The sequence below is a fragment of the Podarcis gaigeae genome (genome assembly GCF_964106915.1).
Source record: "Podarcis gaigeae genome assembly, chromosome: 8".
Lineage (NCBI taxonomy): Eukaryota > Metazoa > Chordata > Lepidosauria > Squamata > Lacertidae > Podarcis > Podarcis gaigeae.
This window is the reverse complement of record NC_139684.1, coordinates 43,582,719-43,609,035: the sequence shown is the minus strand read 5'-3', so window position 1 is coordinate 43,609,035 and position 26,317 is coordinate 43,582,719. Positions and strand designations below refer to the sequence as shown.

At 48.7% G+C, this 26,317-nt stretch overlaps 1 protein-coding gene across 2 annotated transcripts; it reads right to left on the bottom strand.

Moving 5' to 3' along the window:
• Positions 1-468: 468 nt before the first annotated feature.
• Positions 469-26,195, bottom strand: AP1G1 (adaptor related protein complex 1 subunit gamma 1). Of its 2 annotated transcripts, none has more exons than XM_083752128.1 (23): positions 24,235-26,195; positions 16,623-16,826; positions 14,135-14,259; positions 13,391-13,532; positions 12,963-13,059; positions 11,646-11,722; positions 8,969-9,064; positions 8,708-8,788; positions 8,502-8,600; positions 8,142-8,197; positions 7,569-7,682; positions 6,612-6,752; positions 6,087-6,141; positions 5,015-5,137; positions 4,788-4,877; positions 4,556-4,683; positions 4,032-4,136; positions 3,344-3,485; positions 2,908-3,034; positions 2,670-2,759; positions 2,383-2,543; positions 1,926-2,024; positions 469-1,558 (listed from the first exon to the last, which is right to left on the bottom strand). In XM_083752128.1, exons 2-23 carry the CDS (start codon positions 16,821-16,823, stop codon positions 1,457-1,459), a joined length of 2,451 nt encoding a protein of 816 aa, XP_083608254.1. In that variant the 5' UTR covers positions 16,824-16,826; positions 24,235-26,195; the 3' UTR covers positions 469-1,456. The 2 variants fall into 2 exon arrangements, with proteins under 2 accessions (XP_083608254.1, XP_083608255.1); XM_083752129.1 differs by having other exon boundaries at positions 24,192-24,562.
• Positions 26,196-26,317: the final 122 nt, after the last annotated feature.

Sequence of the window (26,317 nt, the reverse complement as noted above, 5' to 3'; positions counted from 1 at the left end):
GAAATCAGCACTGCCAGCTGGACACACATCAAGTCTCACTGGGGGGTAGATGAGAGGCAGCTGACCACAGCTCCAGTCAACAGAACCTAAGCAGCGAATCATTTGCTAGGATAGTGTATGTCTAGAGGACTTCCTGTGGCTCTTGAAGTGCTTCTGCCTGGCTCCCCCTCTCCCGTCACGCAACCCAACAATGGGTGCAGACACACCTTCTGTTTCTGTAAGGCAAACAGGCTGGCAATGGGCTTTAGGAACTTTAGCCAATCATAGATGGGGACTCTAAAGTGTTTCCCCCTTCTTTGCTGCTCCTGGAATCCTACACATGCCCCCCTAACCAACTGACTTCTGCCCTGAAAACATCTCTCTTAGGGAGTTGTCATACTTTGGAATCTTGGCCTTCAAAATCAGGAATGTCCTCTGCTCAACATCTATGCAAAGAGCTGCAAAACCAGCTACTAAAAGCAGGAAAGGTCTCATTAAACCGCATGGTCTTTATTTTCAGTGCCAATATTACAGATACAACACAAACGTCCCAGGAGGAGAACGAATTCAAATGGAATCCAGGACTCTGACAGACTCAGGAAATGAAAAGGGCTGAGGGGGGAAAGCAGCTTTGCAGTGGAGTCTTGAGATGAGTCTTTCTGCAGGCAAATGGTGCCCCCCCCTTTCCATCTTTAAGCAACACACATTTCCTTTCTACCCACCTACCACAGCTGACAGCCAAGGATCAGACAAGAGGAGTTCCAAGATTTGGGGTGGGGGCACGCTGAAGAGCGACTTGCTGGAAGGAGCAGCCAGTCTCGTCCATCATGATGCTTTCTGAGAGGGAGGCACTGGCCAAAGAGGGCTTGACGTTGCTGCCTCCACCACTGAGTCCTCCAAAGCAGAGCTTCTGTCCAGAACAGCAGGTCCACCTATCCATCCCCTTCTCAGACTCAAGCCACTGCCCTCGGGGTGTGCAGTCAAGCGTAGAAAAGGCCCCCCACGTCAGGGAACTCCAAGGAGAAAGGGTCACCAGCATCCTTGGAATACGTTTCCAACATGAACTCTGGATGAAAAGTGCCTGAAGGTGGTAACCCGGCTAGCAAGGAGCCGAAACAAAACTCGCTTCACTCACTCGCCCACGCCCACCGGAGGAGAGAAGATGGCAGGCGGGGAGAAACAGTCGCACATGCCACAGTGCACCTCCCCTCCCCCCCTTCCAAAACAAGGGGAACGTGGCTTCTGTGGCAAGTGTGGCTCAGCAGCCAGGAGAGGAGAGAAGAGAGAGCGAGCCAGCAAGTGTCTTAAGAGATATGCTTCATCAAGGTGAGCAAGGCCAGTCCTCCTGCTCTGCAGCAGCCGCTGCTCTCGTCAGCTCCCCTGGCCATGGTGCAAGTGGGGGGATTTCTGGAGTCACAGCGCTCTGCCCAGCGTTCCTTCGGCCAACCAGGTGGGGTGAGGAGGGTGGGGCCAGAGCTCACTGCCAGGACTGAGCGGGGAAGTTGTTGACTTCTGCCAGGTCCTGCATTGCTGAGCCCTTGTGATTATATGTCAGCTTGATCCGCATGCGGAGCTGTTGCTACAAACGGGATGAAACAAGGAGAGGTGAAGAAGATCTGGGCAGGAGGGGTGAGGGGACCACTCTTGCAGAAGCTGCAGTGGAACCACCTCAATTTCGTTCAGTTAAATGGGTGCCAAAAGGCACAGAGTTCATCCAGCAGGACTATGAAGCTAAAAGCACCACACAGCTGTTAAGATTCTGCCCCTGAAGGTTCAATGCCACCCCCCACCCACTGAACAGAACAGCCACAACTAGAGGCCTTCAGAACCAATGTACGACCTGTACCATCAAGCACTCAGAGGCTGGGCACCACTCCCAGCCCAGCTGCTCCTTCAGCCTCCATGCTGAACATGGCAGTAGGTCACTCAATTGCTCATTTGCTCACCTTCTGGGGATTCAGGACTTTAATGACTTGTGTGATGGTCCCTGTGTTAAATGCTGGGATGACGCTGCTACTGGGAGACAGGAGCTGCAACTGGAATGTCTGGAGGGAGGCAAACAAAAGGAAGAAGGGGGCACACTTTCACCTGGTTTTTCTGCTGCAACTACTGCTGCTGCTGCAGGAGACAGGAGGCCCAAAGCACGGGCTCAGCTCCAAGTACAGTGAAAAATGATGCACAGCACCTAGCCCTCTGCCTCTCATCAGAATGTGCTCCTTTTTCCTGCCACAGCAAGACACTTATGACCATATCAAAGGCAAAGAGCTGGTCCTAAGGGTCCATCTACAGTTTTGGAGCCAAGCCAGCCACAGGAGCTTGGAAGTCTGCCTGGAAACACTGTCTGTCCCACTGCAGCTAGGAGGCCACCAAAGCAGATACTCCTGCCCCAAAGACCAGCCTCACCTTTGGTACCGCAGCCTGGAAAACAAAGTCTGTCATGTCCAGCTCGGTGCTGTTGGAGGCCTGTATTGTGATCACGGTGACGCTGGGGTTGGTGTTTGAGCGTTCAAAGGCAAAGTCAATCTTCAATCCATTTTTATTGTAGGCCGTGATTGGGGGAATGCCTGTGGAGATGCAGTACTGGTCAGAGTCCTGGAAGGTGCCTCTCCAACTGGCCCTTACAAAGTCTATAGTACACATTCCCCGCCCACCTCAGCCGCTGCTCAAACAGCGAGGTTCTACAGTCCTACCAGCAGTTATGTCATTGAAGATGGGTTGCGAAGAAAGTCCGTCCAACAGAAATGGGGGTTGCGATATCTGTGGGACAGGAGCTGGAGGTCCTACAGGAGCAGTTATGAAAGAAAGGGCAGGGTTAGGCTGAAGTTCTTCAAGGCAAGGACCAGCGGCAGTGCCTCCAACAAATAAGAGATCTTGCCCAGTTTCTTCCCTGCACCCTTGAATCTCACTTCCACATGTCCAGCACCTCACCTGTTGGGTTGAGATCCCCTAGGAGATCCAGCAGCTCCCCACCAGCAGAAGCTGGTTTATTTGGAGGGGCTGTTGAAATGATGGGAGTGATGTCGTTACCTCCCAACAGGTCCAGCAAGTCGTTTGCCTGGTAGGAAACACCAAATCATACTGTTAAAGGCACTTAGCCAAGGAAGCCATCTAGTCTCAAAACCTCCCTGAGCAACATTAGCTTCTGAAGGCTGGAGGGGGCCAGCAGAGAAAGCTGCCTCCTGTTCCTGTGGGGGCTCCACAATTGCTCCTGCAGCCAGCCATGGGCTGCAAAGCAACAGTTCCCAAAGGAGTCTTTGATGCAGTCTAAGAAAGCAGCAACCCCATGCAATGTTGCTCTCTTGTTTGCAGGAAGGGAGGGAGGAATAGCTATCTTGAGTGTTGCACTGGCAGCACCTTCTCTTACCTGGCTGGTGGGCTGAAGGCCAGAAGGGGGAGGTTTGGTCTCCAGCACTGTTGGCTCTGCCTCCCCATTGGGTTGAGTGACATCTGTGGGGCCATTGGTGGTCAGTTTCTCCATAACTGGCATTCTCTCAAGCAGGGCTGACCTGCAAAGTGGCAAGGCTGTTATCTCCTGGGCAACTCAAAGGCTAGGAGGAACAGGAGTTACTCCTCAGATCTGGTGTAGAGAGGGGGCGAGCTCCCAACCAGTCAATGTCAGAGGCAATCTATTTTTAGTCAGTTCAAGTCCTCTATTTTTTGCTATGCAAATAGGTCCAGCTGAGGCAACCAGTAGCTTCCCCCAGTCACATGAACCAATGTAAGAGTCTCTATGCTGTCTCTTCTATAGGACTAATGGTTTGAGGCCTATAGAGGTCACGTACTAGAAATGGTTGGTTGCAATCAGCACTGTCCCCTGTGAGCTCTTGTGAAATGTTCACCAACAGGTGTCAAGCCAGGCAGAGGTCTCCTCCTCCTCACACTGACCAGACACCAAGAGGTCTTCACCTTCTTCAGGTGTGGGACCCACTTCTTAATTTACCACCATATGTTTGTAAGGTGGTGATACTGATACTATTGCAACCCTGCAGGTTTCCAACCCACCAGGCTGAAGGTCAAAAGGCATGGGGACAGCAGTGTCCTCTAACACTTACCTCATGTGATCGTACTTCTTGAACAAGGCATTGTACTCCACTGCCCTCTGCTGGAGCTCCACATCAATGCTGCTGCCATATATGGACACCACTTTCTTAATGCGGCTAGAGATGTAGGAAAGAAATGGTGACAAGTGGCAGCAGGGCAGGGGCTGCAGCTTAGGAGGGAGCAAGTACTTCTACCAGCTCTGCAACTGTAGCAGCTGTGTGTGTATTGGCCCAGCCTTTGGGGTCCTTGGGAATCAACTATGTCTCCTTGGACTAGTGGCAATGCCTGGCCTCTGTAACACAGAAGTACAGCTGGACCCCTCCACCAGGCACTTCCTTCTCAGGATGAGGAAACAGAGAAATATGCACCTGGTTGGGGGTGTGGTTGGGGGTGCTGGTTAAGATCCACAAAATAAGGGTTCATGAAGCTTGCACAGCAGCAAACAATGGGATTCAGTTATCTCCTGATTATTTCAAGGACTGCAATAAAGATCAAGCAGCGTAGGCAGAGCCCCCCCCCCCCCGAAAATACTCACTTGACAGTGCAAGTGAACCGAGTGGACAGCTTCATGATGGCAGTGAGGGCATAGCCTCGTGTGACAGACACAGACATGTTGGAGACTAGGACACTTTCCAATACATCAAGGACTTCATCCTCCGTGACCTGAGCAAGCCAAAAGGCAGAGGTAAAAAGGCTGGCCATGAGCCAGATGGGAGAAAACTTCACCAGAGGTCAAGTAAAATCTTTATCCCTTTCAGTAGGCCTACCTGGATTGGCTCCTCCTCCTCACATTGACCAGACACCAAGAGGTCTCCATATTCTCCTATACACCAGGAAGCTACCTGCACCATGGGCTGCTACCAAGGAGAAGAAGGACAGGTGAACTCAGCAATGCCATCTTCTTACCCAAAGTAACAGAGGTTCATTGACACAATGCCTCCCCTCCCTCTCCCCTGCAACCCAACCCACCACCAGCATCACTCTGGGGACTTACTTGGGAATAGTCACCCATGATGGCTTTGTAGAGTCTCTGCACAGTGTAAGCATGCATCTCCATGCTGTTGGTGATTAGCTGGATAAGGTTGGGTACAGCATCGTCACGAACGTAACTCCCTGCCTGGAAAGAGGACCCAGAGAGAGGTTTACAAGCCATCCATTTGATATTTTATTGTGCTTTTAATTCTGTCGGGAGCTGCCCAGAGTGACTGGGGTAACCCAGCCAGATGAGTGGGGTATAAAAAAATTAATACTACTACTACTACTAATAATAATAATATAAAAATATTATTATTTATCATCATCATCCAAGAAAGCCAGGGAGTGGTACTCAAAAGCAGATTTCTAAACACTGCTGTAGTCAATTATTTTTATATATCACTTTTCTTGGGGTAAAGATGGCTTACATAAAAATGCAGTAAGATTTAAAGCTACAATTAACTGCACCACCATTGCGTATTTGGCAAGCAATCCCCCCCCCCCCCAATTGAACCAGCTTCCAAGAGCTACAACTCTTGCAAGTCTTTGGCAAGCCCTAAGTGGGGATGAGCTACTCTTGACTTCCCTCTGGCAATGAGGCCAGAAGGAATTGGTGGAAAAACCCCACTCCTGGCTGCCAATGACTTTCCCTCATGTGTCAAGGATCAACAGAGCAAGGTTTGATAAGAAGACAGTCTTTATAGAGGCTGGTCCTAGGCTGCCATTGCTTTAAAGGGTGATCTTAACCTGAATCACCAGCACCACAAATTGGGCCCAGAAGAACTCTGCCAGCCCCTAGAACTAATGCAGCCTCGTCCTTCATTCATTAAGTCAATAGCAGCAGCAGCCTGCACTTGTAGTGTAAGCTCCCACATCATTTTCAGAGGCAGCCCCCGTGCAAAATACATTACAGCAGTCAGTCCTCAAGAGTTACAGAACTATGTAAAAATCCCTCTGTCCCCACCAAACAAGAACCCCTGGGAAAGTCCACCACCTCCACTGGTGGCTCTTGGACATAGAGAACTGATAGGCCCTAAGGCTCAGAACATCTGTTTGGGGATACAGGAGCAACAGACAGGGTCAGCACTCACCGTTGTCAAGACTCGCATGATTGTGTCTATGTGCCAGCGCTTAGAAGGAGCATATCTGAAAAAGGAGTAGATGCAAAACTGTGAGGACATTCCTTCTCCAAATGCTCCTTCAGTTCCCAAATGTAAGGCAGTTTTGGTTTTCCAGACAAGGATTAGTCAACTGCGTAGCCAGACTTGCTTTGGCTACACCTGCATAAATTTACTCCTAAGGTGCAATGTGCCTGACTGCACAGGAGAGAGGATGAAGCTAAATCCCTGCATTCCACCAGGGGCAAGGGACAGGACCACTACCACCATTTGGCTTACAGGGTGATGGTATCCAGGTAACATTACCAGAAGGACCAGCATTGGCAGGGATGGGTCCAGCCTGAAAATGCTCCTCCCCAGCTGTAGCTGTGAGCAGTAAGAGGGAGTGAGCTGTGGCCTCCCGAAGTTGTGACTGCAGAGTAGTGGGGGGGGGGGGTAAGCAGGAGAGGAAGAGGGCCACAAATGATGAAACAAACACAAATTATTTGGATTTCTTACTTCTCTGCTGCAAGAAATATTCCCGAGGCACAGTCCGCCTTGAACTCTGGCTCACAGGAATCCAGGAAATACAGTAGTTCCTTCATCATTCCCCGGATGTTGTTCCCATTCACAAGAGCAAAGCTGAGCTCCATCGCCCGTCTGGAGAAGGGGAGAAGAAGGGATTCAGAGGAAGGGGAGAGGAAGGGATGCAGCTTTGCTGACCTGGGCCTGAGCACCACCAAGAGCCTACACATTTGCAGTCCCTATACAGACAAGTCTCCCCATCACCCCAAGGAGCTTTCCAGAGGCCACAAATGTGCTTTGTCAGCTGCTTGAGTGTCATCATTGCGCCAGGCGCTCTGTTGATGGATCACTCTTAGGCTTCATCCTACAACAGCACCAGCCAAGCCAGAAGGCTCCCATCTCTCATCACTCCAGGGTCCCAGTATGAAACCTAAGGGGTGGCCAAGTTCAAAAACAAGTAGTAAGACAGAGCAGGAGTTTGCAAGGAGAAGCAAGCTTCTTGGTTGCAGACCCAAACCCTTTAAAGCTAGAAAGTAGGTTACTTTAGGCGGGAATAAGTATTAGGGATGACAGCAAGATGACACGAGCTATATAAAATGATGCATGGTGTGGAGAAAGTGGACAGGGCAGTGTTTTTTCTCCTTCTCTCACTCTAGAACCAAATTGGGTTATCCAATGAAACTGAATGTTAGATGATTCAGGATAGACAAAAGGAAGTTCACACAGTGTATACTTAAATGATGATATTTACTCCCACAAGAAGCAGTGATGGTTACGAACTTGGACAGTCATAAGGGTGTTCCCTGTGGGAAAAGGGACCATGCTTTAAACAACAATGCCTCATAAGTAGCTTCTGGCTCACAGTGGTGGGCAGAGGAGACAGGTGAGGGGTGACACGAGAATGAATCCTAGATGGTTGGGCCACAGTCCTAGCATACCAATCTGACTCACCGTTTGATGGAGACATCCAGATCTTTTAGGCAGTCCACAATGGTGCTTCTGTGCCGCTGTACAGCATTGTGGTCAGTCTGCACAGTCTTCAACAAGGATGTTAAAGCTACATATCTGAAAAGAGAGACCTGTTGCTTTAGACTATGGCAGCTGTTCTGTGTCACAGCACACTAGAAGGTTTTTGAAGACAGCACAGCCAGGCAGCCAAGGGAGATAGAGCAAGCAGGTTGAGTGACTTGCAAGGGCAGCCAATGCAAACCTCTAGGCAATGGATTCTAACCCTCCCATCTGTATCAGAGCACCTGGGGAGTGAAAATGAATTTCTCTCAGAACCAATTCTAGCCAGGTAGCCTGCTAGACCAATAGGATGTGGAAAAGAGCCCAGAATTTCACATGGTGCATATGGTTGCGGCAGTACAGACCCAGGCAGTAGAAAGGACTGACCACTTCACCTGCAACGGCTGCCCTGGCCACGCCTCAAAAACAACCAATATTGCCACAAGAGACCTGGAGAAAGCTGTGCCTGCTCCAACCAGAACATGTTTTCCATCCTGGACCTGTACTCTGACCTACCTGATATTTTTGTCATTATTGAGCAAGAATCGGCCTAAGATGTTAATGGCCAACACCTAGAAAGAGACAAGCAAAGAAACATGGGTCAGGAACATCTACTTGTTGATACTTTTCACTCTCCAGCCAAAAAACTCCCAAAGGGGATTGGATCTATGAGCAACCTCAATGACCCAGGTTCTTCCTTGTCAGCTGGTCTGCTTCCATACAAGAGCCCTGAGCTGCTTTCATCTGACTCAAACATCATTTAGAGGTCAGCCCCCATGGGAACGCTTGGCTATGGCTGGAGAAACTGTGATGGGCCACAAAGCTTTGTTTTGCTCAGTGTCTCTCCTAGGTTCCCACAAATCCAAGATTACGTACTCGCAGGCCACTCTCAGACTTGATGTCCATGATAGTTAAGACGGTTTCGTAAAGAATGGCATTTCCCACATTTTTACTCGTTTCAGTATTCGTGGCCACCTGGAACACAAGACAGACAATCTCACTTTCTAGCTTCCTCCCTCTAGACCAATGTACCACCTTCCCTTCTGCCTCCCAACAATGATTTGGCAGGCTGCACCCCTCACCTGGGCAAGGATGTCATTCATAGCTTCACTTGAGTCATCATCATTTCGGCCTAGAATTCTCAGCAATCGTAGGATTCGCACCTGAAAAGGACAAAGTTCTCCTTTTGAGCTACAATGGACCCAGAAGGCTCTGGGTCTTGAAGTCAGTCACTGCAGGATCCTCTTCACACTTGAGGGAGGAGGCTGGGGGGGGGGCTCCATTCCCTGGCCAACATTCACTCCTCTCCCTGCCCAGCACGTGCCTGGCCCCAAAGCCCTTACCTGCAGGAAGGGGTCGCTGATTCCAGAAACATCATGCTCGGGGGAATAACCAGACATGATGAGGTTCTTCAGGATACGGACTAGCTGGGGCACAAGCTGCAAAGGACAAAGAGCCATCAGCCATCTGATCTACAGCCCCGCTTTTGTACCTGACATGAAGAAGGGGTCCAAGGAGGAGTCTCTCACAGGAAAAAAGGGTATTAGATTCACCATCTGCAGGTGAGAGCTGAAGGGGCTCTCAGTGCTGCTCAGCCCAACCTCACTGACCTTTCCACAGCACAGTGCCAAATAAGCCTGCTGGCCCTACACAGCAATGCTGCAATATACATATGAGTAGTCTGGTGGGCAACTGATGCCTCAAACTACTAACAGGAAACAAATGGCTTTGACCTGACTTCCACTGGCTGAAGCTGCCTCCAGTATCAGATATAGTGTGCCTCTGAATACCTGCTGCTGCAGAATATGAATGGGAGAGAGGGCTGCTGCCTATCACATGCTTATGTGTGGGATTCCCAATGGGGTATCTGGTTGATCATTAAGGAAAACAGGAAAATGAAACTATATAGTTCCTCTTTGTCCTGATCCACTTACAGCCAGGCTCTAACAGTCAACCATACAACTTCCAGAACCCTGTAGGTTCTTTCCCTTGCCGGTCTCCTTTTACAACCCTATTAACCTTCTGTGGTTAGTAGAAAGCGCACCAGCACAGAGATCTCCCTGCTCTTGGTGCTCACTTATGTGGCCGCAAAGAGGCATGTGGGCGTGGCAGGAATAAGAGGGAAGTCTCCAAGCTCCCCTGGGGTGGTTCCCCCAGGGGAGAGGCTCTGTTTGGATGAAGCAACCAAGCCTGACACAAAATCCCAGGTCAACTCTGAATCCACCAGAGGCCTCTACTATTTTACTCTCAGCCTATCCCCCTACCTCTGCACCATTTGCTGTTTTGAGCACGTTAGTAAGAATTGTAAATATTTGGGCATAATTTTAAAACTGCTAAATGGATGCATTATACCTAAATGGGTTGTTTATCCAAGTCCTATTCTTGGTCCACCCACTGAAATCAACCAACTTACTTTAATCATGTCAATTAATTTCAATGGGTCTCCTCTAGCATTGGCTACAACCCAATAATTTTAAATTGGTTAACAACTTTAACTTGGTGCCAAGACAGGATAAAGCCCCAAAGAGGATTTCCTTCTCAGTGCCTCAAGTTGAGGGGCAGAGAGCGAAAGGGCCTTTGTAAAATGAAAGACTCTGCTAAGATATGGCAGCTGGCCAAATATACAAACTTTAGACAATCTTTTCGGAAGACAGAGATCTTGCTCAATCTCATTGCAATATCTCATCGCTTGGAACCCTGCTTAGTCATGTCACTGAGGCTTCCCATACCCACCATTATTTTGCTCTAACCATGCACAAGTCATAACCAGTGATGATGGGACAAGCATGGGGGAGCAGAAACAGCTGTAGAGATCAGTCTCCAGCCAAGCAGAAGCAAGTAGGGAAGGAAGAGGAGTATCTCTGCCTTCAACAGCTGCCCTTAGCATGAAGGCAAATTGCTCTGAACAGGGGCGGTTCACTCTTCCACCTTCTCTGCTTACTACCCATCCCACACCTTATAGAAGCCTTGTACCAAGCCAATGGAAAACACCCACCATGAACAGCAGAGATGCAACCCCCCTCACATCCCTCAAAGATCCATCCGACTGTAGCAGAACCACCTGAGTTTCAAGAGGACTATAACAAAGATCCAAGGTTGCCTTAGGTATTAGGTTTAATCAGGGCATTAATAAACTCAACTACAAACACAATTAGTCAAGCTGCAGTATTAGTGCAGTAAGCAGTGGATTGGCACAAACCTCAACAGGCCCAATGAAAGCATGCATGGGGGGCATAGGGGAGGAAGAAAAAGTGAGTGACTCTTACCTTTTCATTCTAACCCACCACAGCAGGATTCCAAACAGACAAAAGGGACAGAAGAGATGAAGCAGGCGTTAGGGAGAGGAGCAACAGCTCACAACATCAACCACCTCATCCACCTCCACCAGCAGCAGCGGCAAAACAAAGGGCAGGAAGGGTAACCAGGACAACAACACTTGAAGCACAACTGCACTCAACTCTCCCCAGCTGGACCGACAGCTTCATCTACCTCCCTGGCCAGGTCCCTTCTGTGTTGGGCAACAGTTCTCCACGCACAGCCCCAACAATGGGAGGCAGGCTGGCAAGCAGAGGTGGCCCTCTCCATGGCTAAGCAGCTGGAGAAGCAGCGGCTCCTGCTTTGCTCAGGATCTTCCTGGGTTTTGAGGAATTTCCAGCTCCCTCCCCTCAAATCATTGCTGAGGTGGTATCACTTTATAAAATGGAGAAAACAGAATGTGCTCTGCAAGAGCAGCAGCTGGAGTGGCCTGGCCCAAGTGCACCACCCTGCCACTCAGTTCCACAGGAAGGGTAGAAAAGACATACCCTGGCATAAGCACAGGGGCTTCCCAGCTGCAGGGCTTCCATTCAACCAAATGGATATTTTTCCAAGGAAGGACACATGCTTCTCTCCTGCAAGGCCAACCCATCAGCGACTGGAAACTGACACCCACGTCAGTCCCTCAAAGGTAGGAGCCAAGCTGCCTCAAAACTCTGCCCAGAGGGGCACATGCAATAGGGTGACAAGTCGACAAGGACTTACCTTTCTAAAATGGGCTAGCATGTCTGGGCTTCTCTCACACATTTCCGTAAGGAGGACCACAGAGGTGTGAAGAACACCTGCCAGGAAAAGAAAAGAAGGGGCCTATGCTTTACATGGCCATCACCAAGGACTCGCCACAGTTGAAGATGGACTATGAGAGACTGCAAGCTTTTAAGGCAGCAGCTTGGCAGCTTCTAACCAGCAACCTGCCCTCTGAGCCTCAGCACTTCTGGGCCAGGATCCTCTATACACAAGATAATCCTCTATATGGAAGCCAGAAGTGGTTGTGGATGAAAAAGCAGAGAGACTTCAATCCTAGGCCAAAGCAGCCAGGCCTTTTTACTTTTCCCTATGAGAAACTGCTGATGAAAGGATAAGCTGCAAGGAACTCTTTAGACCCCTCCAAAGGCAGCACTGAACTGAGCTCTGTAGCCTGTAGAAACATGAGCAACGCTTGGTGGCAAAGGGAGCCTCAAACACCTCTCTCCTTCAACCCCACAGCCAAAAAACAAGTGAGGCAGATGCTGCAGAGTAGGCTGAAGCCGGCTTTCCCCATTGCCCACGTTAATGCCTCCTTCATGCCAACAACACACACTGCAGCAAGCTGGAACTCACTAGCTCACAAGATACCTCAAAAGGCCACGCCCATAAGGCTTGCAACCTCACTGCTAGATACAAACCATGATGGCTGCATACTGTTACTACTTCAGAGGGGCTATGCCACCAGTTGGTAGGAATGCAATGTTGTGCTCTTGTCCTGCTTGTGGCACCAGGCTGGCCACTGTGAGAACAGGATACTGGAATAGGTGAGGTTTTGTTCTGACCGAGCAGTCAAGAGTCTCCTTCCATTAACCCCACTCCCCTCCCTCCCTGAGCTTGATTGCACTCCCTGTTATGGGGTCCAGCTTCCTTCACTCCCCTGACCAAAAGTACCTCAGTGGAAGGTGTCCCAGGTTCAATCCCTGCCATCATTAGGTAGGACTGGGAAAGCTCCCTGTTCCAAACCCAGCTGCCAGTTAGTCATCTGAGATAGGTGGCCCAGCGGGCCAACTCAGTGCAAGGTAGCTTCCACTGTTCTAAGGGAAGGAGGGAGCAAGCAACTCAGAGTCCACCAGAACTGAGTGTCATAGCACAGAAACACAAAAAGTATGCTTGGCTCCTGGCCTTGATGCACATGGCATTTATCTACATGAGGATTTCTATGCCATTCCAAACTGCCCAAGCTTTCTTATCATAGCCCTTCAGGTCCTCATATTTCTCTAGTCTACCCCAAAAATACATAGTGCCTTGGCCTTCCCTTGCCACAGCAGGCCTTACCATGATTCTTCTCATTCAGCAGGTTCTTTGTGGCTGGCAGGAACATTTCCATGAGCTCAGGCACCTTCCTGATGACGTGAACAGCACACAGGGCTGCCTATGGAAGAATTGGGCAGTGGAAGGGGGAGTGGTCAGCAGATGTGCAGGCAGCCCTCTACACAAAGACCCCTAAAGGGGATCCCTCAAGAGAGAAACACTATGTACTTTATTTGCATTTTAACTCTAGTCCTGGTAAGTCTTAATTGTGGGCACAAAGAGACCACCCACTGCCAAGGGCCAGTCAAAAACTCCTTGCAAAGATCTGGGCAGTGCAACTTCCTGCTGACATTTGGGAGGAAGCAAACCACAATCTTAATGTAAGAAAAGGGAAGAGCTTACAGTTCAACAGATCTAGAGGACTCCCCCTTGTCCAATAAATAAGTAAATACCTTTTTCCTCAAGTAAGAATTAGAGGTTTTCAGGAGCTTCTCCACCTCCCCGGCTAGGTCACGACACATTTCAGAGGAGCCCATGCAGCCCAGGGTGCAGAGTGCCAGGCCTTGCACATACTGTGTGCTGTGATTAAGGTCACTGGAAGAGAAAGCAGCAATGCAAGGAATGGCTGGGATAAGGCACTCCCAGATACAAAGCAGTCGGCCTCAAGCTGACAGTGTGTCAGATAACCCTGGGGATAGCAATGGGCTAGAATGCTTTCCAAGGAACAAAGAACAACCAACACTTGTCTCACTCAATGACAACGCAACTGTGTCCCCCACACTAACTCATCTGTGGTCAAATCCCCCACAAGTTCAGTGGCATCTCTACTACACCAGAAAAAAATGACTTAAGTGTCTACTGAAGTCATATTACAGATACTCCCGCCCAGATGCCTTCCATAGCTCTACAGAGCCAGGTCCAGAGACACACAGCAACAAGGATGAGAGCTATCTGCAGCATGGTGGTGCATCTTAACCGCTCCCATAGAAGGTAGCTTCAGCTCTACAAGGCGAGCAGCTTATTACCTGCCTTCCCAAACCTCCACCACCACTTTCTGGCTGCGATCCTCAGAGGAGGGTGCATGACTAAGGTGTGCTGAACTTCAAGGCTCAACAAGAATATTCCAAGCCCTGCCAGCAGGTCCACCTTTGCAGAATAGCTCTCTCTTCCCACCCTAGAAATTAAAAAGGCCTTACTTCTTGATGCAGTTGGTCATGAGAAGGTGGACGTCCTGCCTCTCATCCAGCAGCAACATGGCTCCAAGGTAACCAATGCGTTTGTCCGTGAATTTCTGAGAGGCAATCAGTTTGAGGCACTCCAACTGCAAGAGGGGGCAGAGAAGCCAGAGGGAGTGACTCTCCCCAATGCTTCCAACATTTTTGTCACACTCACCATGGCAACCGTGCTACCACACCCTGGTGACTGATTAGCCTTACTACCAACTCCCTCCATGACCCTTAGGCTGGAAAGAAGACTGACAGTTGTTGGGTTGCTTCACTGTCAAGGTGTTGAGCACATCTCACCTCTGAGCACCATGCTGGCAAGCTGCTCTCCTGCAGTCCCCCGAGGAGAGACCAGCATGAAGCTTCCTTGGCAGGGGCTGCTGCTGGCTGGAGGCACCCTGAGCAGTGACCAAATAAGTGGCCTTTCTTGCAGGGGGTGGGGGTGGCAGCAGGTGCTGGGTGGAGGTGCTCAGGGCACCTCTGTCCAGCAGTGCCTTAGCCAGGATATTCCCACTTGCTTTTCCTGCAGGAAAGACAGTGGTGGGAGTTAAAAACCTGGTGACATCTATTTTTGACTTCGGGTTGTGAGGGATGCCAGATGAGAAAGGTCGAAAGAAAAGAATGAACTGTAGCTGTGGACAACTGAGTCTGTAATGAAACCTGAGGGTTCAACCAGGGCTCAGCACAGTTACTACAATGCTCAGACACACCATTACTTAAATCCCCTTGAGTACATGGGTTCAGCCATGAGAATGAAATGGATCCTAAAACTGAGCACTTCTGTGGCAGCTAAATGCCTCACAGGATCTGAAATATTTCAATGTCATTTAAAATCAAGGTTTGAATTTGCTCGCAAACCCTTGCTAAAAGCAAGTCCCAATTAGCCTTGGGGCTGTCTGTAGGAAGAATGTTGGTGCTGGTCTAAGTTTGCCTGTCATTAAGGCTGGTGGGGAAATGATGGCAGGATAATGCTTCACTCACAATCTCTTCAGCACCACAGCATGAATCTGTACAGGATCTGTCCAGTCCTTACAACTGCAGAAGAGCAATGGCAAAGCTGCTTTTAAAGAATCCATTCGTTCTGCTTTCTAAATCCAGTTATTTCCCAATCATGCAGCACCCAACTTAGGCTAAAGTTTCAGGTTAGGTTGATAAGCTCAGTTGGTTAGAGCATGGTGCTAGTAACACAAAGGTCACAAGTTCCTATCTCCATATGGGGTAGCTGCATATTCCTGCAACGCAGGGAGTTGGACGAGATGATCCTCAGGGTCCTTTCCAACTCTACAATTCTATGAAACTCCTGTATGAGGTCTAGCAGAAAAACACATCTGCTGAAGAAGAGGCAATTATGCCAAGAGCTTGTGGCCCACCTCCTAGGCCTTCCTGGTGTTCTGAACGAACTCTCCATCATGGTATGCCAGGAAGACAAGGCACAGCAGCAGCAGCACTTCAGTTTTGGACGGAAAGGAGAAAGGTTTCTACCTGTACACAGCCTGTTCATATGCCTGCCTGCTTCCTACATGCAGAGCTCAGTTCAGTAACCTGATCTGGGTGAGCTGCTCCCTTGAGCTAGCTGAGCAGAGGAGGAGCAACTTTGACACCAATATATCCCATTTCAGCTGGAGCAAGAGAAACAAACCACACTTTTCCCACGGCCCACTCTTTCAGGCCTTTTTACTTGGTAGCTTGGGCTCAGGAAGGGCCTTTTGCTGGTCTGGTTGCCTTCCCAGTTCTCAAATGAATGGCCCAGAAACATGGCAAGGCAGCAGCAAGAACACAGTCACACCTTCCCTACCCATAGAAGAGCTGCCCATTATCCCTTTGCCAACCTTTGTCCCCCTAGCCTTGTGCCCTTGCACAGAGCCCAGAGGATTGAATAGCCCATTGGTTTTAATTCCCAACAGAGGGCTGATGCACTATGAAAGAGCCATGCATTGTGGCTGGAGAGCTCCATCATGAAACTTCTGCTCATCACATGCAGAACCAGCACCTGGAAACTAAGACCTCTCATAAGTCTTCCTGTGAACCTATCACACCACACACCAGTCAATTTACAAGCAACTTAGAAAGCAAAATTAAATGCCATGAGATGAACTCCCTGGCGACAAAACAGAGTAGAACAGCTCTTGGGAAAATTTAAGGAATGGCTTGGGTACTTTAAAGATCACACAATATATCCTTTGCTAAAGTAAGATGATGGAATAAAACCATGAGGATTGTGACATGCTCCTCCTTAGGTTTCTGTGAGGCACATGAAAATATTTCTCTTCCACAAAGGATTTCCAGCCCAAGGAAGCACTTGAGTTAGTAATATGCAGCAAGAGGAAGACAACTGTGCAGTTTCCTACAGGTTGCAACTCTGAAGGCACTTTGCCAGCATGATGAGCCTCCCACTAAACATCCAAAGCTAGGGATCTGCAAAAGGGCTGCTGCCACTACCGATGAAAAGAAGAGGGCCTACCTGTCCAAAGTGTGCAGGGTAGCCCAACATGTGCATGTAGAGCAACTTGGCCACATTCCGGCAGCGGTAAGTGTTGTCCTCTTCTCGGAAAGACGATCGGATGGCAGCACATTCTTTTTGGATCATCTCCCTTTCTTCTGCCTGGGTCCGTGCTGTCCGGATGGTCCGGATCAGCTCCCGGAGTCTGATGGGGGCTGGCATCCTCTGAGAAAAAAGATAATGGGGGGGAGGAAGAGATAGTGAGCAGGGAATTAAACCTCAGCAGTTAAGTCTTTCAAACAGTACCCCATGAGAAACTGTAGAGGCTGGTAGGGTCTCCTAGCTGGCATTGGTTATACTGACAGAACTCTCTATGGTTCAATCCACGGTGTTTATCTCAATTCAGCCATCTCTGCCACAGCTGGGACTCCAGAATACTTCAGCCTCAAAAAGTCTGTCTTCCCTGCCAAGTGGCTTAAGATATCTGTAGTAAGGAAAGAGATATGGCTCTGTTGCCAAGGTATGTAATGATGTATTTACTGCAGCTGTCTCCACTACTGCATGGCGGAATGGGTGGCAGACCAAGGCTGGTGATGAACTGACTGCATGTGCTCTTTACAACACACACAGCTCACCTCTCATGGCAAACACAAGAAACTGTTTCTTTCTTCCTGTGGCTGGTCCCTAATCACAAGGAATTTCTGCCTAAATTTGCATACCAGCACAGATAGGAGCCTCCTCCCTCCTTCTGCCATCCCCAAATAAGGCAAAAGTCCTAGATTAATCAGCGACCCTGCACAACCTTCCTGAGCCTTGGATTAAGCCCTGCTTGTGAAAACAAACCTGAGATTGAAGCAAACCAAATTATGCAGCCATAGAAGCATCTGAATTTGCCGGCCCCAAGGTGAAGGCTTATTTACAGGATCTAGCAAACCACAGGAACACCTCTGGCTCAAACCCAAATATTCTACTTCACTCTGGATTTGCTTTTCAACTAAAGGAAACTCCCATTATATTTCAAAGCAGCCTTTGTCCCCAATGCATGGGTCACTCTCTGCTACCCTGGTCTGTTTATCTGCCAAACAAACTGAAATAAATTATCCACAAGTCAGGAGGAAAAAGTATTATTTTCAAGGCCCAGCATACACTACTGCATAATACTAATATGTACATTACTTTTACGAATGAGAATGGTCATTCTGATATTGTACAGTTGTACCTTGGTTCTCAAATGCTCTGTGACTCAAACGTTTTGGCTCCCGAACACCGCAAATACAGAAGTGTTCCAATTTACAAACTTTTTGGGAAGCCAAACATCCAATGCGGCTTACGCGGCTTCCAATTGAGTGCAGGAAGCTGCTGCAGCCAATCAGAAGCCGTGCCTCAGTTTTTGAAAGTCAAATGGACTTCCAGAACGGATTCTGTTTGAGAACCAAGGTACGACTGTATTGTTCTTTGGAATTTAAAATGCATGTATCTGTAAATACATCTCATACACAGTAAATGATATCCATGTTACCATGATGTAATAATACTTACAGAGTGGACACATTTTTAGACCAGTCAAACACGCAAACCTTAGTTTCAATTAGCACAGCTAAACATGAGCAAGAAAGCGTCATTAACATTGTGAAGACAATTTTCATGCCAATGTGACATCTTACTCCTGAGTACCTGATGGAGACAATCAGGGTTTCATTCAAGTCCTTTTCGTGCAGACAGCTCTGCCCCTTTCAGGCTCTTTATTATGGCTGTTTCTCAGGCCTTTTCGAAGCAAGGACAGCAGAGCCTGAGTGGGACAGTTCCAGAAGGGTGGGACATCCCCTCCCCCATTTTCCCAGTACAGCCTTAAGCAGACTACTTCCAGTATACTCCCAGCCCAGTGGGTGACTAAAAACTGAGCCCAGCACTCAATGGACACCAGCACTGCTGCTGCTTCTCACATGTGACCGAACCCAGAGCTGATTCCAAATGCACTTGCAGGCCCAACAGGTAGCCACTGAGCCCAAACGATGAAACCCAGGAAAAGTCTATGCTATTATTTAAAACCATGCTAGGTAGCCCAACTCAAGGCCTCTTTTAAAGGTGCTTCATCAGTACAAGTCACATTACAGTGGGCTGTGGCTCTCTTTTAGTTGAGCATTCAAACTGTGACTACACCAATCCATTCAGAGATTACACTTGTTAAGGGTTGTGCAATAAATAACGGACAGAAATTCTAAACTACGCAGCTCTAGACTGAGCACTCAGCATCTGTAGATGCCTACATTTTTGACTGATGCATTTCATAAAAACTACAAAATGTGGTTAGATGTTCAACAAGCTACAGAAACCACTGCAAGTTCTCTCTTATTGCTTGTGAAATCCACTTGTGCCAGCCCATTGGTTTCCCAAGCTGATTTTGTAAGGGCCTCCTCACATCCACCTTCAAAAGAAGGTGGCTGTCAAATAGGAGAAACAAAAGAAGGACACATGCCTTTCAGGTCATGTTGCTGCTGCTAGCTACAGAGCTGGAAGGGGACCTCACAAATCATCCTAGTACAACCTCTTGCAGATGGATGGAGGAGACCTATTACTACACACACCAGCCCCAGAAGGTTTTAAAACAGAAGCTGGATGGCCACCATCGTCCAAGGTATTCTGAACTGCATCTCTTTGGTAGGCTAAACAGTCCTACCTGTCAAGAAGACTGTAGTCAGCAGGTGGGTGAAAGACATGGTCTCTGATGAACCTTTCACTTATGAAGACAGCCCTGTATCAGGAAGATTTTTATGCTTGACATCTTATGTTTTTATATGCGCTGAAAACCCAACCAGATGGGTGGGGCATTATTATTATTATTTGAAAACTTCAGCATTAATTTTTTTCCTTTAACATTGATTTCCCGCTTTTCCATCCCAAAACACAATGTTCAAACCACTGAACCACCATCATAAATCCTAATACCAATAAAACAGCACAACTCACTCTAATGCAGCAGCAATATAAAAATCCAAGGCACACACAGAGGAAAAACATCTGAAAAATGCATGGCTCAAGCCATACTGTTCTGACCTGTTGCCTGAAGAGAAAAAGGAGGCCATCGGCTGAGTCCATGGAGAAGAGTCTCATAACCAAGGAGCCTCCACCATCACCAAGAAAACCTAACCGCATATGTCCACATGCCATAGGTGGGGCCCAGAGCAGGGCTTCCCTTCAGCAGCATCTGCAGCAAGCAGGCAGTCACCTACAAAGGAGCTGATTCCATGGAGTTCCAAACTATCCAGGCAGGGACTGACTCTAGGTCAAGTTTTCTTGAACTCTAATACAGTAATATGCTCTTACGCCCATTCTTGGGATCAAATGGCTGTTTTCATTCCTGTTAGCAGAAATAGTTCCCCTATCCCGGTCCTGTATACTGGGTGATTTTACATTTATCCAACCAACCTCATTCTGTTAACTATATTTCTGGACTTTGCTTCCAAATCAACATGCAAAAACAATTCCCCTTCTTCAAAAGCCTCCCTTTCTGCTACTGAGAACAAACATGCTTCCCAAGACACTCCTCTAGCACTGCCCCCCGCAACACAATATGAAGCCGACAAGAAGTCTGCAGCCTCCCTTCAGAGATGGTCCATGTGCTGGCTGAAAGCAGAGGACTCTGTTCAGGCAGAGAGATCTCATCAGAGCTCTCTATAGCCACCAGTCTCCAAACTGGAGGCTTCTCATTAAGGGAATATTTACGGTTATATATTCTTTCATTCCACAATTTACATTTGCCACCAACATAGGGACATAGTAAGTTGCCTTCTGTTGTGTCAGACCACTGGTTCATCAAGCTCAGAACGGTCCACACTGACTAGCAGTTGTTCTCCAGGCTTTCAGGTAGGGGGTCTCTCCCAGCCCTACCTGGAGATTGACCCTGGCACCTTCTACTTGCAAAGCTGGTGCTCCACTACTGAGCCGAATTCCTTCCCCATGCCATTATTCATTCATGAATGTTATTAGATGATTTATGTCCCTCCACAGAGTATCCAAGGTGGTTTATGGAAAATAAACCACAGCACAAGCTGCAGGTGTTGCAGGATAATGGAGACTGACTAGACTTCCAGGACTGATCTTCTGGCAACAGAGAAGCAGAATTATTTCCCTTTTCCCAAGTGCTAACCAGGGAAGACCCATACCTGCTAGAGAGTCTTGTTCCATCTCGTGCCTTCCAACCCACTTACTGCCAAATCTGTGTGGATTCCTTAGGAAAGGAAGCTGTTGCCATAATTACACAGGAGGATCCTGGTGGATCAGAGCAAGCACACGACCCACAGTGAGCCAGCTCCTTCCATGTTTCATGAGCCAGCTTGAGTTTCCATCCAAAGCTCTGCTAAATGAACAAACCCACTCCCAGTTAAGAAGGAGGCTCTCAGGCTGCTTCTAGGATCCAGAAGTACTCATGATCCAACTTCTACTAAGACGCTTTGGAAGAGCTTCTTAGTTAATCACAACCTTCCAGAGTAGCCAACATACCACAAGTGCCTTTATTAAGTCGATGGCATTTTTAAAATAATCTCTGGTAAACAGATGTTTAGTAAGAAATGCTCTGATAGCTATCTGTCTAATATGGCATTCACTCACCAGGATGGAATTTCTGGTTGCCTATGACTACCAGGTGAGTTGTTACATGCAAGGCTGTCCTAAAGCTCATCTTGCAATACAAAAGTTGACCCCACCTCTCTTCAGGTACTCCAAGGTATGAGTCACAAGATAAACCAAATATAAGAACTCTTTCAAAGTAGCAACACTCTTAACGGAACTTTCACAATGAGGGTGGGCCCTGAATACATAGCAGGATGAAGCAGCGCACTTCAGACAGCATAATGGGGGTGGCCAAAGCTAGAGGGAGGCTGTACTGCTGTTTGAATGGTACAGGGTTAGCCCTACAGAACAGAAATTTGAGATCTACCTCAGGCAGCAAGAGGTCTCAAGACAGCACTGTTCAGATTACAAACAGTTTCTGACTGCAGGTCCCAAAAAAACTCTCAGAAGATGCCCAACCTGAGGAAACAATAAAAAACAGGTCTTTGGTTCAAAAATACTTGCAACTACTCCTAAAATCCAACTATGCCATAAGATGGTCAACATGCAAGCCAACACACAAAGTAAAGTTTATTAACTATGTTTGGGAGGAGAGACACAGAACACAATTCACCACCTCAATGCAGGTACACCCTGAATTAACAGCCAGACATTGTTAACAAAAACAGTGACAGTGCAACCATACTGCTGGAAAGAAAGTGTACTACCAATACAAAAACATCCAGAATAAGCTCACAGCAGTGTTAGAAACTATGATATGTAAGTTAGGTGCCAAAGGGTTCCTTAAACCAAGGTTACAGTCACCAAAACAGAATATCTAGTTGCCATTTGAAGGTAAGATGGCTCTAAAGTCTTATTTTTCAAATGGCAGACTAATTGTGATTATCAGTGAAACACTTGGGTAGTTCAGATGACTACCTTGAACTAGGTTAAGAACTTTGAGAACTTAAAGAAGAAAAGTCACTTGATGCAGGGACAGTCTACATAAATACTGGCCTATTCCTACGTCTTTTTCTGAATGGTGACACTGACCATTCAGAACATAGGAATGTTCTTCACAACTGTGACAAGGTCAGTGGGGTGGGGTAAGTGAAGACAAACTACAATAATTAACTAACGTTGCTCCTGCTCAGGCTGCACAGAAAAAGCATTTTGGTTCCAGAAATTCATTCTGATTGTGCAGATAAAATATAACTCATAGAATTCTACAGGGTGTGGTATTAATGTGTGAAAACAGCCAAGAGCCAATGATCCCCAGGCATACATCTCCAGATGGTGGGTATGCCAGGCGCCATCCTAGCATCAGGGCATCTTCACTTGGTTGCGAGTGGTCAACAGTCAGGTTCAAAATGCACCTGGCTAATTTTGGACACTTGCCCATAGCCAACAGAAATTCAACAAAAGTTAAGACCACTGTATTCAGACAAAAGACAAGCATACTCTAGCTGCAATACTATCTAAAAGCAAATCTTACATCTCATGATTTATCTTTGAACTACACCAAACTTAGTCAATGTAACAATTCTGCCCAATCGTCACAATTTCTTTCAAGAGAAACAGAGGATTTTCAGCATACACTAGTTAGACATTTTATAAAAAAGAGGCCCTCTGTCAGACAGGTTCTGTTAATCATTAGTTATAAGGTAGCACCATCATTCCACATGATGCTTTGCAGAGAATCACATCAATATAAGCTTACAATTTCTAAATTTTAAATGGCAGATGAAGGAGAAATGTGAGCAAATACTCCATGTTGCAACAATGAAGGTGAAACCAAAGGCATTAAACAACAGGCTTCAAAGTGAAAATGTGTTTTGAGGAAGTATTTGAAGAGGAGAAGAGAAAGAGATATAGGGTGTCACAAAGGGTTTCTTGCAAGGAGTTCCAGGCTAGGGGAAAGAAAACTGGGCAATCAAGCTGCAGCAACTAAGGATATGGGTAGGAATATCCATATTAAAATAAAGTTAAGTTTCAGAAGGTCTGCAGATGTTGAGTAACCCTCTTCCAAATGTTACTCATCTACAAGAGTATTGCTAGATAACTCATTCACAATCATTAACCTCAGTAAGAAAGCAGCTTATCTCATTTGTAAGACCCTTAGAAATTCTTACAATCAAATGGAATAAAACTTTTGTTAAATAATAATTTTTAAAAATTTCCCTCTCGACAGGAGGGCAAGAAAAGGAACTGCAATGGCTTCTTCAGGTCAAGTTGACAGGTGAGCCAGCTGGCTGGACTGCCCTCTCGCTTCCCCGCACCCACTCCTGGTCTTGGCCCTTTCCCCAGCGCTCACTGAACAGACATTCTTTGCAAAGCGTCGGAATCCACATCCAACAGCCTTGAGCCTTTTCCTAGTGTCGACCCTGCCGTAATCGGGAGTGACTCTCACGTCTCTTTCCCCGACGAGGTGTTCCTAAGCCCCTTGCTCACAAAGCCTGTCAAGGGGCGAGTCGAGTCTCAGGCCTCGGATAGGAGCCGATCCGATCGTCGGAAGCCCGGGCGAGCTATACCGGGTGAACTCCGGCGCGGCGCGCGGAGAAGACTCTCCTCGTCTATAACAGAAGAGGCCACAGGCACTTCCGCCGACAGCAGAGACAGAACTGGCCGGGCGAGGAGAAAAACGCCTCGAATAGCGGGAGGGAAGTCATGGGCTAAGGAGCACCGCCTAGGCTGGTCTTTGCTCGGGACGCGGCGGCGCGGAGAAGGGAAGCGGACGAAGGAACAGCCACCTCTTGCCCGGGAGGTGCAGCCCCGCCAGGCCTCACGAGCCAGCTGGCAAGTCAGACGGCAGCAACCCTCGCGGAACACGGCAGCGCGCTCCCTTCTTGCGCTAGGAACCGGCGCCTCTCCCCTTAGCCAGCCGACCCACCCACCGACCGGAAAGCGGCCAGGCCCTCGGCGGCAAAGGCTCAGTCAGTCCCGGGAGGCGGGGCGGGAGGCGGCGGCGGCTGGGCCTTGCCCCGGGCAGCGGCGGCGAGCCCACGATCCTACCGCCAAAGTAGAAGCAGCAGCAGCACCTACCCTGCCTGGCAGCGCCCCTCCTCTCTCCCCGCGCGGCACTCACCGGGCCGGATCCCTACGGCGAAGGCGGCGGCGGCAGTAGCTAGAGCCTGGCATCCAAAATGGCGGCGGCGCGGCCTCAGCACCGATACCGCAGGCGGAGGAATCTGGAGACCGGGACTCACTGACTGCCCTCTCTCAGAGCACGGCGCGGCGATAGCCTGCTGCATCCATTAACGTTGCTGCGTCCTCCGTCGCCGCCGGCCGGCGCGTTTCGTGGCCAGACAGAATGCTCGGCGCTTGGAACCGCGGTAACTGGCCCCAGAACTCGTTTCCTCCGCGGAAGTATCTGTAGCGGTGTCACACGATTAGCGGTGAGACTGCGCCGTGGCAGGTAGTGATGACGTCAGACGCCTGCCTAGTCACCGCTGCGGCTGTGCTCACGACATGCGTCCGGCCGGGTCGTATTAGCGAAGTTTAAAGTTCCGTTCTGGATATGGAACTTGCCTACAGCCCAAGAAGCGAAGCGCCTGCCCGTCCTTCGAGGAAAAAACCAGCTGTCAGGGCGACTGAAGCGTCTTCGCCAATTGCGAATTGCCGGGGGCCAGTAGCGGGGCCAAGTCCGTACAGAGCACGAGCTTTTCCAGCAAGCTCAATCTTAAGCAAGTTTACTCGGAAATATATCCCAGTGCTTTGGACATACACAGGACTGCAGGCTTTGCACGGAGCTCCAGTGTCCCGTTTCTGAGGCCGCAGAGAGACGAAGAAGCTTGCTGGCAAGCGCCTTGTTTGAACGTGGAGAGCCTCCCGGCTCAACCTCCTCTGATTTGCGTGAAACAGTTTTCGCTAATGTGGCCGATACATCCATTTCAGCTCTGGCCTCTCTTAGGGCTCTACAGTTCGGCGGCTAGTATTAAGGTTTGGGGACTAGAAAGCCTCGCCACGGAATATATATTGGTCACTTCAATCGTTATCTCTGATAGTCAACGTCGGCGGCTTTTTGCACTACTTCCGCCTTCCATCAGGGCATCTGGCTAATCGCTGGGAAACAGATGGGGATACTGTAGGAAGCTGTCTTAAACTGTCAGTCTCTTGTTCCACCTATCTCAGTATTGCTTACACTGGTGGTCAACAACTTTTCACAGTTTTAGGCAGGATTCCTCACTCTGGCCTACCTGAAATTCCCTCCAGGATTTTAAGTCTGGTCCTGTCTGCACGCAAAAGCACATGCAGCCCTTCCCTTCCCTCTTCCACTTAGTTTGATCTAACGGACAAGCAGAGCTCTTCCTAGGATCTCGCCAGACAGCGGCTTTTTTTTTTTACTTGCAAATCGATGGGCGACAGAAGCCCTACTGAGAGCATTCCTCTCTTTCTCACAGACACAAAGGAAAAATGATTAAGCAACTCAACATCGAGTGACAGCTCTATCCCATCCCATCTACACAGCACCAGCAAGCTGTTCCTGTCCTGGCCAGTATAAGGCCAAGGCCACTTTTATGCTTGAAGGTTGGAAAGTGCTTCGAGAATTGCTGCCCTTGTAAAAGGAACTCGTGTCGTGCAGAGTCTGTGACTGAAGCGGCCTGGCTCTTTGCGGTTTTGGAAACATTTACTGGCTGCCTACCCACACAGAGACCGGTTCCTTGCCAGGATAGCGTGAGGCTCCTATTAAAGGTCTCTCCTCTCTGCTTCCCCTTCCTTGATTTGCTTAGCGTGATTTTGACTGTGGCCATAATTTACGCATCTTCCCGGTTTAAGGCCTGGAATAGCCAGCCGAGAAGCAGCGCCAGTTTACTCGTTCCTTTCCAATCCCAGTTTAATGCCAGCAAGCCCCGTGGGGGCGCTTCGGTTTTCCTGCCGCAAAGGCACGAGGCTGGCGGGTTCATCATCTTAATAAAGACGCACACCACACAGTGGAGAGACCGCTTCAAGTGCACAAGCATCGCTTATTATTTCTCAAGCCAGACCTCAGCAGTCCTTACAACAACCCTACAGGTAGACCAGTTATGGCTCGAAGGAGTAGAGCTCGGGGGGATGCCGGGGCGCGACGTCACGTGCAGAGGGGAAGGGCAGGTGCGTTTGTCGCTATAGCGATGCCGCCGCAGCTTCCTCGACTGTCGTTATGGCAACCGCAGGCGGCGATCACGTCA